The sequence below is a fragment of the Panthera leo genome, chromosome A2 (genome assembly GCF_018350215.1).
Source record: "Panthera leo isolate Ple1 chromosome A2, P.leo_Ple1_pat1.1, whole genome shotgun sequence".
Classification (NCBI taxonomy): Eukaryota; Metazoa; Chordata; class Mammalia; order Carnivora; family Felidae; genus Panthera; species Panthera leo.
Window position 1 is genome coordinate 167021590 of NC_056680.1, and position 13185 is coordinate 167034774.

At 55.7% G+C, this 13185-nt stretch overlaps 1 protein-coding gene across 10 annotated transcripts in view; it reads right to left on the bottom strand.

Annotated features, from left to right (window-relative positions):
• The window catches only part of PTPRN2 (protein tyrosine phosphatase receptor type N2), an 811978-nt gene that overhangs the window by 428479 nt on the left and 370314 nt on the right, over positions 1-13185 (bottom strand). For all 10 annotated transcript variants that reach the window (XM_042927240.1, XM_042927243.1, XM_042927244.1 and 7 more), the window contains one exon: positions 4631-4710. In XM_042927240.1, the coding sequence (XP_042783174.1) occupies positions 4631-4710 (80 nt within the window). The remainder of the gene's footprint in view (positions 1-4630; positions 4711-13185) is intronic.

The following is a 13185-nucleotide window of genomic DNA, read 5'->3' on the forward strand; positions in this document are numbered from 1 at the left end:
CGTCTTCGCAGAGTCCCTCACGCCCGCCGCTGCTCGCATCCCTGTACGCGCAGAGCTCCCCGTGTGCCCTCGCAGAACCGCTGGGGCGGTGGGCACGGAGTGGCGGAGGCAGCAAAGAGAAACGCCGAGCCGGCGCCCGAGTCCTGCCCAGGCCACATGTGAATGGCCACCCGCCCGCATCGGGTCGTCTAATTCCAGGGGCGCCTTGCCCCACCCGGGACGCCCGCCACCAGGTGCTTGGGCCACCCTCCACCTCTCCTTCGCTCACCCCACATCCAGCCCCCTGCCCGAGTCCGTTAAATCTGCAAACCGCGTCCAGACCCTGAGCATCTGGGCCCCCGTCGTCGCCCTTTCCACGCCAGCGTCACCTCAGACCAGCAACGGCCTCCCGGTTCCGTTACTTCCCTCCCCTCGTGCCCGCCACCACAGTCGGCAGGCAGGGCAGACGGACCCTGGTAGGTGTTTCGGGTCATGTCATGCCGGTGGCTCCTTGGCCCACAAGAAGCAGACACTGAAGTCCCACCCCACGTGGGTTCCCCTGGAACCAGATCCAGATTCAGATCTGAGGGCCGGTCATCTGGGGGAGCACGCGGAGCTGCGGCGAGAGGGCTGGGCTCGTAGAAGCGACCCGGCTGCACACAGCATGCGTGGGTCACCCCCGACGAAGCGCTTATCCACCCGCTATCGTGACCGTCTGTGCTCGCGGATCACCCTCACGTTACAGAAGCAGCAGCTGTGGCTCCCGGACCCGTGGCGGGAACGGAAGGTCAGCAATAATCGACCTGCTGAAATTTCAGCTCGCAGGGCACCCCGTTTGACCTTCACAGGACCCACAAAGCCAGGGCCGTGCCCCATCTTCCTGACTTTCCCACAGTCCCACAGCTTGCAGGTGACACGGCACACACGAGCCGGGAACCCCACCTCAGCCCCCGCCCCCGGACGGGACTCCGCTCCTCTGTGACCCCGTGTCCGCCCCACGCTGAGGGGTCTATACAATGGGACAGAGCACTAATTCCACGCGCTGGGCTCCACACGAGACCCCTGTGCCCACGCAGACAGAGGCTGCCTGCTGATAAAATCAGGCGACTTTCCACACAAAGCGTGAAGACCAGTGACTAATTTGGCGACACTTACTTAGCACTCTGTGTCACACGTTGCCTGTGGGGCAGGTAGGAAGGCACACAGACCGTGATCCCAGCCAGGAGGGGCCTGGTATTTCCCGCCTGGTATTTCCCACAGGCTGTCAGAGCAGAGGAGAGGCTCGCCTGGGGGGCGTGGCCCGGGCCCTTCCAGAAGCAGCAGGTGGCGAGGCGGTGGGCTCCCGGTCCCGTCCGTACCCAACAGGAAGCGGGGAGCCCGGGCCAGCCCGGCAAACGGCAGAAAGCAGACCAGAACGACCGGGGACCCCGGGGGCACAGAGAGTGACTGATGCCGTCAACAGCCAAAGGAGGCCAAACGCCTCCCGGAGTGAACGGGGCGGCACCCACTCGCCCCTCCACGAGGGAGAACCTGTTCCTCCCGCAAATGGTGTCGGTAATGCATTGGCTCCCTTTGTCCAGCAGTGGATATCGAGTAGTACGGTTTCTACTATTTGGTCTAACCCCCGTCTCTAACCCCTCCCTGAGCGCCGCTCGTACATTTCTACACGGGTAACCCCGCAAATGAGGACAGACGAAACCCCTTCGTAGCACTGACTCATTCACACCCAGGGTGAGGCCGTGAGGAGAACTGGCCTTCACAACTTCTAATTACGGAAACGCGGCTCCGGGAGTCTTCTCCAGCTGGGCCGATTAGCACGGCTCCGCCACGCTGACGGCACCGCCCTCCACTCCAGCAAACACTTGTCAAGATGCCAGAAGCAATTACCTGGCTGTTTAGAACGGAGCGATGGGGCCAGCGCCCTTCCCTTCCTCTCACCCGTCCGAACCTTCTGGAAGCCGCAGCCGTCAGACACTTGCTCCCGGGGCCGCCAAACGGTGCTTCCTGCTGACGTGCACGGCCCTTACCGCACCCCGCCAGCCCCCGAGGGCCACCCACCCCACAGGCAGCCCAGCGTTTCCGGGTCCCAGGGAGACTCTGCCACGGACGGCCAACCGCCAGCCACGCGGTCGGCGAGGGAATCGAACACGCCGCCGAGCAGAAGCCCGGCACCGGATGTCCACGGCCTGCCACCGGGACGGCCCGCAAGGTGAGCCCCGGCGGGAGGTGACGGGAGCCCGGGGGTCATGAGGTGGGCGGTGCCACAGAGCGGGAGGCAAAGGTCACTTACCCGCGTCTTCTCCGACACAAGAAACGCAAACATCGACTAGAAACACACTACTTGAGAATAAGGGATGTGAAGGGCAGCAGAGGATTTCTCCGCTTGATCAGACGACCTGGCCAGAGAGAACAGCGGTAACTAACTGCCACTCACCGCAGCGTGCTCAGCCGTCGAGTCAGCGAGCTCCGCGCCTGGATCCGCCGTGCGCCAGCTACACAGCAGCACCAGCGGTTTCCACACGCTGCGCAACGCGGAAGCACCTCCTCACGCGGGACCCGGGTCCTCTCCTGGCTCGCTCACACCGCGCGCTCCCGCGTCCTGTCACCCACCCATTCGGGTTCATAAGTGGGGCAGAAAGTCCAGGAGAGGGTCCCCTCGTACCGGGAGCAGAATCTGGACTCAGAAAACCAGCTGCGCTCATCAGTCAGGACGCACAGCAAGGACGTCTGTCGTGGGAACTACGTGCCTGTTCCTTACGTTTCGTATCACTTTGTGCCAAATTAGCCAAATAAGTTCCCTTTCAGTCCCACCACCGGGGGTGCTTCCCCCCTCATAAGATGCCCGCAGCGTCGTGCCACTGAGCCCCCGAGGGGAGCACACGCAAGCAGTCACTGTGTCTGCAGGCAGCGATCCCCGCGGCAGGCTCTGGTCTGCAGGGTGCCGAGGGCCGCCAGCCGCCTGACGCGGGTCCGCCCGACAGTGCCGATCAGTCGCTTGCAGCAAGGGCTCCCTGCCACCTTCTAAAACAAGAGACCGCGAAAACTTCCTGTCCTTGTTAACACGTGAGGGAGTCTAGTGCTCAGAGAGCTCACTTCTCCTCCTCGGGGACTGGACCTTGGTGCCAGTCGTGCCCTTGGTACATCCACTGCCAAACCACAGAGTCCTGATGGTCACCACGCTGTTTTTCTTAACCTTTTTCCTGTATAGCACCAGGTACGTGCGTAACATGATAAAATTATGTGCAACAGAAGAGAACTAATTCTTTGAAAGCGTGCGTGGAACCTCTTGCACGTGCACGACAAGAAACCCTCAGCTTGCACAGCTCCGGCAGTCCCGTAAGTCCGGCAGGCACGCTGGTATACGTGAGCAGATTCAAGTATTCAGAAAGTCACTGCCATGGCTCTCAAACATACACCCGGTGTGCGATTCCCCCCGGCATCTGGCATTTCAGTACGGGACACGAACACATTTAAAATGACCAGCAAACTCGATTTTAAATAAGCAACCCCAGTTTCCCCAGAAAGCAATAAAAGAAATGAAGGGCCACCGCCAGGGAGTAGGCTGCCATGACTGTAAAAGCTGAAAAGACCTCCTTCCATTTTATACCATTCATTACTGCGCCCTGAAGTCCCAGCAAATCCGACTGGGAAAGCATTGCTTCCCAGCACTGGGATGAGCGGCCACCTGTGGGACAACCGTTAATGATTCTGCATAAAAAAACCACAGTCGCTGACCGGGTCCTAACTTCGTCTGACCACCTCTGCCGCAGAGACGCGAGGATGGATGCCGGAGGGAAGGAGGGGCCTGCGGCCACGAGGGCCACAGCCACTGACGCGGGATCCCCTCCCTTCCAGGGGCAGGGCATTTGGAGTGAAAGCTGCCGGCTTCTTTCCCTGGGGCCACATCAAGCCGCTCCGCTGGGAATGACACTTTACTGCCTGCCGAGACACCTCACAGCGGCCTCAAAGCGACCCAGGACACGGAAGCGAAGCCCGGGGCGTTGGGCTCTCCACACAGTCGAAATTGGCTGGGTTTCTGAAGCAGAGTACAACTTGGCAAGGAGCTCTCCCTTCACCAAAAATTGCTGGCCACTGAAATCATTACTTCCGCAAAAAGGACTACTAAGGGCACCAGGACCTACAAGAAAAATCCGGCAGCCACCAAACCAGAGAAGACCGACCGCTGACCCCGCCAGACGGAGCCCTGCCGAGGCCCGTTCCACGGCAAACGGCCACCACACGCCGAGGTCACTTGCGAGGTCTCAAGGCAGGTGAGCAGGAATCCCCAGGGCCCTAGAGAAGCAAAGCTAGAACAGAGTTCTCTGTTTCTCCTCGAACCCTTCATCCTGCACTGTCTTGGTCCGGGACAGACAGAAGCACGGCCAGCGTGTGCTTCTCACCTGGGACGACGCGGAAAACCTCAAAGCAAAATGGCACTTGCTCTGTCCACGCGGCGGGGGCCACCGCAGACACCAGGCCCTTGCTCCCCTGGGCGCCAGGCTCTTTGTCTCAGACCGAGCGGTGTGGTCCTCATCCTGCACCTGCAGCCCAGCCCGCCGCGCAGTGGTGATGAGGCGTGGTGCCGACCGACCCTGTCGTCCCTGGGCCGGGCAAGTGTATGCCCACGCGCGTCGTGTCGAGACAGCCTTACCTGCGGCCTGCGCGACATCTCCCGTCGTCAGGTTCTGGACACTGGCGCTCAGTCTGAAGGTCACCGCTGGGCCCACAACACTGCAAGAGACCAGGAAGAAGGAGCTCAGAACCGCTCTGCACGGCGTGTCACTTCTCCGCCAGCTACGCGGGAAACACGGACACGCTGACGACACACATGCATCGAAGCCACTGCTGTTCCACGCGCGACCTCCGCCAGGCTCCGGGTTTCTCGATGCCGTGCCTCTTTGTCCCCATATTCCAGGAATTCTGTCGACAGGCTTTGCTTTTCTAACCCATACACGGCAGCGCTCTTATAAAAAATTCAAATCAACCACAACCAACCAACAAGAACAAGCAGATATTCTTGCGAGGGAAGAAGAAAAATTGTTATGGAAACAGATTTTAGTATTTGGCTCCCACAGGAGTGGTAGGAATCAAAAGCAGAAAGGAAAGAGACTGGTATTTTTAAATTTCTCTTGACAGGAACCGTTTAAAAAACTTATCAAAGTCATTAAGAACTATTTAGTATAAAAATAACTAGCAGGGAATTGCCAGAAAGGAATGATTAAAATTTTCAAAGCTTTTTAAATACTGTGTTGAACATCAGTTTCAAAAATATATCTCATTTTAAATAATTTTATTCGTCTGAAGGGGAGAGGGAAGAAGGGAGGACCTTAGGAAAGGGGAGGGGGAGAAGAGGAGGGAGGAGGGAGGAGGGGGGAGGGGAGGGAGAGGGGAGGAGGGAGGAGGGGTTGGGTCCCTTTCACCAGAACCCGTGTCCTAGCTCCTCAGGCTCCTGGCCTCAGGTGTCCAGACCCCTCCCAGAAAACAGCATCCCCCCATTTCTTATCCGTCTGGTGAATGAGGGTGTGAGGTGCAGGGCCGGTCCCACAGAGAGGAAGGTGCCGTGCAGGCTGCAGGGAGGTGGGTGCTCCCCTCCCCGCCCCAGCACGGACGCCGCTGTGCCCGGCAGGGGCTCGCAGGGCCCCAGAGGCGTCAGGGTGCAGCTGGAGAGCTGTCCTTCCTGGTGATCACCAGAGGCTCCTGCCACCGTCCACAGATGGGCTCTCACGTTCCAGTGTCCTCCCTCGGTGCAGGGGCTGGACCACGGAACCTCCTCCGTGTGCGTGGATTCGACGACCAAAATAACACCTCGAAGAGCAAAACCACTCGTCTGCCATCGCTAGGTCTCTACTGTGTGTGCGGGACTTTGCACATCCAGTCCCGCCCCAGTGCCGGGGCGCCGGAAACTGCGGGTGCCAGGCCTTCAACAGCCCCTCCAGCTGGTAAGTCACATCTCTCCGGATGCTTCCTCAAGCTGCCAGTCCTACCTTCTCCACCACCTTTGTCAGTGTCGCAACAGTCATTTTTAAAGGTGCTGAAAACGGGGACACGAGGAAAACTACGAAGAGTCAGAATAAAAGAGTAACGCGGCCATGCTCAACGAGAGCCACGTGAAGGTTATCAGGACACCCTCAAAACTGGCAGCGAACCGCCGTAAGAAAACCTGCCCCCGCTCGGCGTCTCGTCTCTGGCCCCCTGCCTTCCGTGCTCATCCGTCCAGAGGCGAGCGGCTGCTTCTGGGTCTCCCGTGGTCTCGACCAGGTCTGCTCTGAGCTCGTGCGTTCTTGTGGATTCAGACATGACCCCCACTCGGGACACCGCGGTCCCACTTCTGTCCTGCTCCTCACAGGAGTGCCTGGCTCACCTCTCGCGGGCAGCCCGCTGTGTCCGGCCCATAATGCAGCACAGGAGCCTCGGCACCCCCTCAAGCCCAAGGAGACCCTCGAATCAGCCCCAGCTTTGTGAAGCAGCCGTGGCCCAGCCCGTGGACTTTCTCTTCGATTTCTTCGTGCAAGAAATGTCTACACGGTCACAAAACTCTGCTGAAACTCCCTGAAAACGTCACCACGTCCGTCCTTCCTGCTTGGTTCCCACCGCCAGTGGTTAGAGCCCTGACCCCAGTCACGGGGCTGCGTCCTGGCCCGACGTGCCCCCAGGGGGCCGTCCTTAGGAGCACGTGTCGCCCACCCTCCAGACCCGCTCTCTCCACACACCCAGTCTAAGGCCCAGTCTAAGGCTCCCGGGCCTGTATCTGAGGCTGCCCAGCCAGATCCCAGCGACAGCCATCTCCCCAGCACGGTGAGCTCGAGCCTCTTCCCCTGCTCAGAGTCCCTTCTGGCCTGACCCCCCCCCCCCCATCCACACTCTGACCCATGGCAGACCCCTCTCCCAGATTTGCCAGCAGGTGCAGAGCCGCCTGGCACTGAGCACGTTAGCTGTTTCGTAGGACATTTGTAGCTTCCCAAATGGCTGGCTCTCTGGGGGCATGTGGAGCGTCCCTGCCAGGGCCTCACACACGTGGTGGATGTGACAGAGTCACAGCTGTGACCGAGTCGTGACCGAGCGCAGCTGTCTTCTCCATTGAGAGAAGGTCCTTATCCACATGAATAGGCCCCACCTGCCATCAAAAGGGCACTAATAACAGGTCTTCACACCGGGACCTGAGGGTTCTGTGTCATTTCTATGACATTCCCCGTCTAATCTAAACGCCCAAGAATTCCTAGGCGGAAGAATTCCCTAGACCCAAATCGTCCCTCAGGTGCAGAGAATTTCCTCTGAAGACCCCCTGGGCTTTCCCGGCTCCTGGCTCACCCACGTGGTGGAGGAGAGTGCATTCACCTGCCCCCCATTCCCTGGGGGCCGGCAGGAGGGGCAGGGAGCTGTGGGTGGCAGCTTGGCCGGCAAGGGACGCAGCTGACACCTGGGAATGCGCCTGGAACTCGGGAAGCACTCAGAGCGTCGGCTTCTCAGAACCCGAGTTGGTGATGCGGCACGGCCCCCGGGCCGCCCAGCCCCGGCCCCGCCACCAGGCCTATCCTCTCTCTCGAGTCTCTCGAGAAGGAAGGAAACCTGAGTTTGCAGAGGACACTCAGGGAGGGTCAGCAGTGCAACACGGTGCCACGACAGGGACTCAGACCTGCTCTTCCCCAATACCTGCCCCGACGTGTGGCAACGTGGAAGTCTCTACACCAAATTCTCACCCACAAGTCTACAACGTCCCCTCCGCTAGGCCTGCAACCTCCTCGGCCTCAGTTCGCCCAGCTGTAGAGTGGGGAGGCGGGCTCTGGCCCAGAGGCTCCGGCTTTCCCGGAGTAGCTGCCGTGGGAAGCCAGTGCCCGACGACCAGTGCTGCACAGCGTCCCGGATACGAGGAAGGGAAAGGAGGGCAGGCGTGTAGGGGCTGAGCAGAGACCAGCCTCGTCCCCAGATGTTTCGCACACATGCCCACTGCACTCAGAGACCCTGCTGCCCCTTGGCCGAGCACCACCACGTCCTGCCGGTTCGGGGCACCGAGCCGTGCCGGGAGCACGCGGACGCTCACTGAGCTTCCCACCAGGGGCTTCTGAAGTAAGAAGCACTGTGAGCACGAGAGCTGGACGCAGGGCCTGGGTTTTGCCATGAACCCCCCATCAGAGAGCGTCAGACCCCCAAACCAAACGAGGACTTATCTGACGACTCTTTGCAACGCCCGAAGCGGCGACCGAACCCACCACGGCAGAGGCACAGGGATCACCACAAAACGCTGATTCTCTCAGGGGTCAACCTGTGATTCATTTCCTTCCCCTCTTCGACTTCGTGATCCCTGGGATGTAATAATCTGTTGCCTTGACTTGCAATAAACTGGTGCTTCTGAGCCCTGGGCTGTTTGCAAACAGTGGGTGGACACAAACGGCTGCATCCGAGAGCCCTGAGGGCTTTCTCCCTTCCAGACCCCAGGGGCATGCAATCTGAAGGCCCAGGGGAAGCAGAGGCTGACAAGAAAAAGAGGGATTGCTGTGTTGGGAAAGAATTTAAAATATTAGCTAGAGGGATACACTCGATGCGACATCAGGAAATGGCCAGAGAGCTCCCTGCCGCCCGCCCCGCCCTGCTGGGTCTCCTCCAGTCTCTGGAAGCAGTATGTGCGGGAGGCGCCCCACTGGGAGGGTGTGCCTAGACCCTGCCCTATGGTCTGCCAGGGCTCCAGGGGCCCTCAGGAAGGGGCTGTGGTCACCAGCCGGGACTTTTGTTCCCATGTGGACGGCTGGAGATTGAGGCCAGCAAGACTGTCCTGAGGCATTCTCCCAATCTCACGTATCAGCTCCTCAGTCCTAACTCGGGGGCAGTCTTTCTCCCAGGCCTGGAGCAGTAAAGGTTCACCCCGAAGGCCGACACAGCCGTCCTCAGAAACTGCCTGTAAGGCTGGCCCCGGGTTGCAGCGGGGAACTTGGCCAGCAGCAGGATTCCCAACATCCACACTCGATCGGCAGGATCTCCCTGCACCCAAACAGTTCAGGATAAGTAGGGTGTGAGCAGGTTATGCGGTGGGAGTGAGGTGCCAGGAGCTACTACTGTCTTCTAGGACCATGTGGCCTGGGCTGTCCTTACTGCCTTCTTCAGTTCTGCTTCTTCAAATACTCGGGGAAAATAGCCCCATATGCATAATGCTGGCACAGGAGGGGGAATTTCTGTGTTTAATCAGAAAATAAAAAATAAAACCGATGCCTAGAGCCTTGCAAAACAAGCCTTTTTTTTTTTTTTTAGAAAGTCACTTATTAATAAATAGTGAGAGTTTCTCACACAGAACAAAATATTCCAACTCTATTGATACAAAAACATTGGTGTTTAGATCAGGAAGAAATCATTGAAACAGACGCAAAGAAAGACGAACATGAAGTTATAAGGGAAGACCTATGTTTTACTACAAAACAGAGAAACTAATTCTGTTCTTTGACTTTCAGACTCTCATTCAGATTCAACCAGTAATCGTTGGAAACACACTACGGTACATTCCTGCTATCTGCGGAGTTATGTCTTATACGGTCAACGCAAGTGCGGATTTAAGGAACACCGAACCAGGGCTCCTGGGGAAGCAGAGGGCTGGGCTCTGCCCAGACTCTGGTCCCATTTTCCCAGGCAGTCAGTGTACACGACACCTTGTTTCACGTGTGCTTCCGTTTAAAGACACCTCATTGATAGACTTATTGCTTCTTTAACATTGAATTCACCGCCTACCACGCTGTAATTCATGCCTGAACTGAGCTTTTCTAATACAGCATTTTCTCTAAGGCACAGCCCAGCCTTCTTGCACATAAGAACACGATGCACTACACTTGGGGGCTGTTCCAAACAGTGAAATCACCAACAAAAAGCACAAAGATGTAGAAAATGTAGCGCTGGACAGTGAAAAGGACACGTGTTTGCGATATGAGCCGAAGTAAGAATGCAGGTGTCTCCTTGTTCAACCCCAGCTGGGAATGTACTGGTGAGAAACTCAAAACTTTCACCCCCTGCAACAAGTTTTTGAGCGACCACACAGCGCTATATTGATTTTGGGGTTTCGGGTACATTTGCAAATATTGAACCACAAATAGGATCTACGGTGCTTCCTAGTGTGTGTTAAGCACGTTCACACACATCAATGACCTTATTGTTTTTATCACATTTTACAATTTAACACCGTAGAGTTTAAGGGGCTTATGACCCAGCTGTGTACCTGTCCTTCCTTGCTATGTGACATCGGCACACGACTCCCTTTCACCTGCAAGGGACAATGATGTGCATCTGGGGAGGGTGTCTGGCTGGCCGGGTGGCACAGGACCTCCCCCTTAACTGACCCCATCGTCCTCCGCCCCCACCCATCAAGAGTGGTCTGCTGCTCCTCCAGCCTCTTCCGTGAGGTCCACGCTCGCAGGCCTTCGTGGGCTCACGGTGCTTCTGCACGCCATGCCGCCCCCGACCCACGCAGTCATCCCCTGTCTGGAACGACATGATGGAGACGAGGGGCAAGATCAGCCACTTCTCTGCCGACCCCACGGCTCTAGCATGGCGAGCTCACGGCCACGGAGTCGCTACGGGCAGACTGGTCACACACGGCACACCCGACCTACCATGAGGTGCTCTGCTGACAGCACGCGTCACACGAGTCCATTTTCCTCCAGGACCACGGACTTCCCGAGGGTCAGATTCACTTACTGCGAGAGGGGACAGCTCTTTATGGTGGAAGAAATGCCGACAGGTGGAGCCCGCCTGCCAGACACAAACGCTTCCAACTCGAGGGAGAGAGAGTCTTCACGGTCTCAGCCCAGAGAACCCCGGGGGGCATGTGCGTCTGGTGCAAGGCTCCAGCGGCCCCTCCTGGAGACCGTATCAGGAGAACAAAACCGCACGTTATTGTTAGGAGTCAGGCTGGAAAGAATAGGAAAAGATGCCTCCCCGAGACCCGGCAGCACTCGCTGAGTCAGAACTCCCTTCAACCAACTTAAGCAAACGGTGTGCGTGCACGCAGGTGAAGGGTGCGTCAGCCCTGCTGTTCTAGCTGATGGTCTCCGTCGTAGACACAAGTGGTCTTGAGCCCTAAATTCAGTGTTTCCACTCGATGCTTCCTAGTGGCTATAACCTGGTCAATGTGTGACACGCTCACATATCTACAACGTATGATTATACAACATTTAGAACTATATATCGATTAGAATATTGATAATTACTCGCTTTCGTTTACACGGTCACAGAACATGCTAACAAGCAACGGAAGTAGCTTCTAGCACTTTAATACTGACATATTGCTGTTTTTCCAGAATTCCCCATCCTATCATTTCAGGCTGATGAAACAAACAAAACCCCCATTAACCCGAGTGGTAGGGGTGAGAGTTACATGGTCTTTTCTTTAAATGAGGACTCTTTAGAAGTCCCTTTCCCCCCTATTTTTATCACTGAAGACACTTAACAAGAATCTAATGCTCTGTCTTTATACTATCGAGATACTGACATATGAATCTTCTTAATAACCATGAGTCACCAGGTGAGGCTTCTACGTGTTAATTTTCACCGCACAACAGTCAAATCTTATGAGTTATGACACACCGGACTCAGCCTGAGCCCAGACCCATTCAGGTGAGAATGGGGAAGGCAGGTGATTCCCGGTGAGACCTTATTTTTCTCGTTAGTTAACACTGTGTCCAAAATGTGGAACACAAAAATTCCTGTCAGTCGAGGGTTCCGCTTTGTTTACTTAATTTGGGTGTTGTTTCTCCTCTATAATAACAGGCTGCACGTGACACGGGATTATTTGTATCAGGTCTAACCAGAGACAACAAACTTGACTACAGTTTTCCTTATTAACGCTAAGGGCTAAACGGCCCTTAATTCTGTACTTAGAGATAAACCTCAGGAACTAGATCCCCTTGACTTTTGGGGGATAAAAAGAAGATCACAATATCTAATTAAAATGTTTCTTACCAGCATATTCTGCCTAGGCTAATGCACTGGCCTATGCTTTGTCTATTTGATCCTGAATTTGGGGTAAAACCTGTAACATGGATAGATGGGATAGAGGGAGGGAGGGCAGCGGGAGGGGTGGTGGAGGCTGGAGAATGCATGACAGATGACGGACGGATGGGTGGCCTTCACCAGTGTCCTTTCCTGGCTACAGGGCCCAGAACCACGTTGCTCACACTTTCTTTCCCTCACACTGGTGCTGACCCTGAGTTGCTTCTGGGGGTCACCAGGTTCGTCCTCGTCTTTTTCGTCAGCTGTCCCTAACTCCACAGTTTGGTAGGGGACTAATCCAAGCCATGAACAGAAAACCAACAAAAAACGAGTTCATGTCTGGCTGTTACAGAATCATCTTTGCAGGCCTCATTCCATCCATGTCAAATTACAAAATTCTAGAATTCCATGAAATAGCAAAATAATGCACACATATATTCCTGAAGCATACTTTCCATTACCATACTTTCTGCACAATTGTATGTTCCTGCCTCCCAAACATCAGGCAATAGCTTTCCAAAATATCTAAATTGAGGGTTCACAAAAGAGGAAGGACTGAGAGAATCAATTCTTATTTGTTTGACGAAACACAGACTTATAAAATTACTGCACGATAACTTAACACAAGCCTTCATCGAAACATAATACTGATGATGCTTTATCTTCTTAAAGGGTTGGGGAATTGCTTTACTACAGGTTGTCTCCCATTTGCAATTACTGTGTGATTACGTACAGTTTGGGAATTCCTTCTGTCACTAGGGAATGCCTTACCTGGCACTCTTTTCTTCCCATGGAGTATTTGGAAGAAAACAGATTAATCCATACTTATGTTTTGCCTTTGGACTTTTAAAGCATTTGTTTGATTTTTACTTGCTAGAACAATGTATTGTTTTCCGGCCACAACTGAGAGGTGATGTGTTTGGTCCCAAGAAACCTGCGATACACCCACAGCGGTGCCCGCACGGCCGGGTGCCCATCTGACCGGAGAGCACACATCCAACACGTCTGCAGGGCCATGGGCCCCGGGGACATAGCTTCCAAGGCAGCTGGACTCCCACAGTGCGTGAGGATTAATGAATTTCACAATCAAATAAATAACTGAATTATCAGTGTCAAACATTTAGAAACAAAAGCAGCACCTGAAAACTTGGACTCAAGTTTTCTCGTGGGGGAGGAGCAGAGAAAGAGGGAGACAGAGAATCCCAAGCAGGCTGCGCACTGTCAGCACAAAGCCCGAGGCGG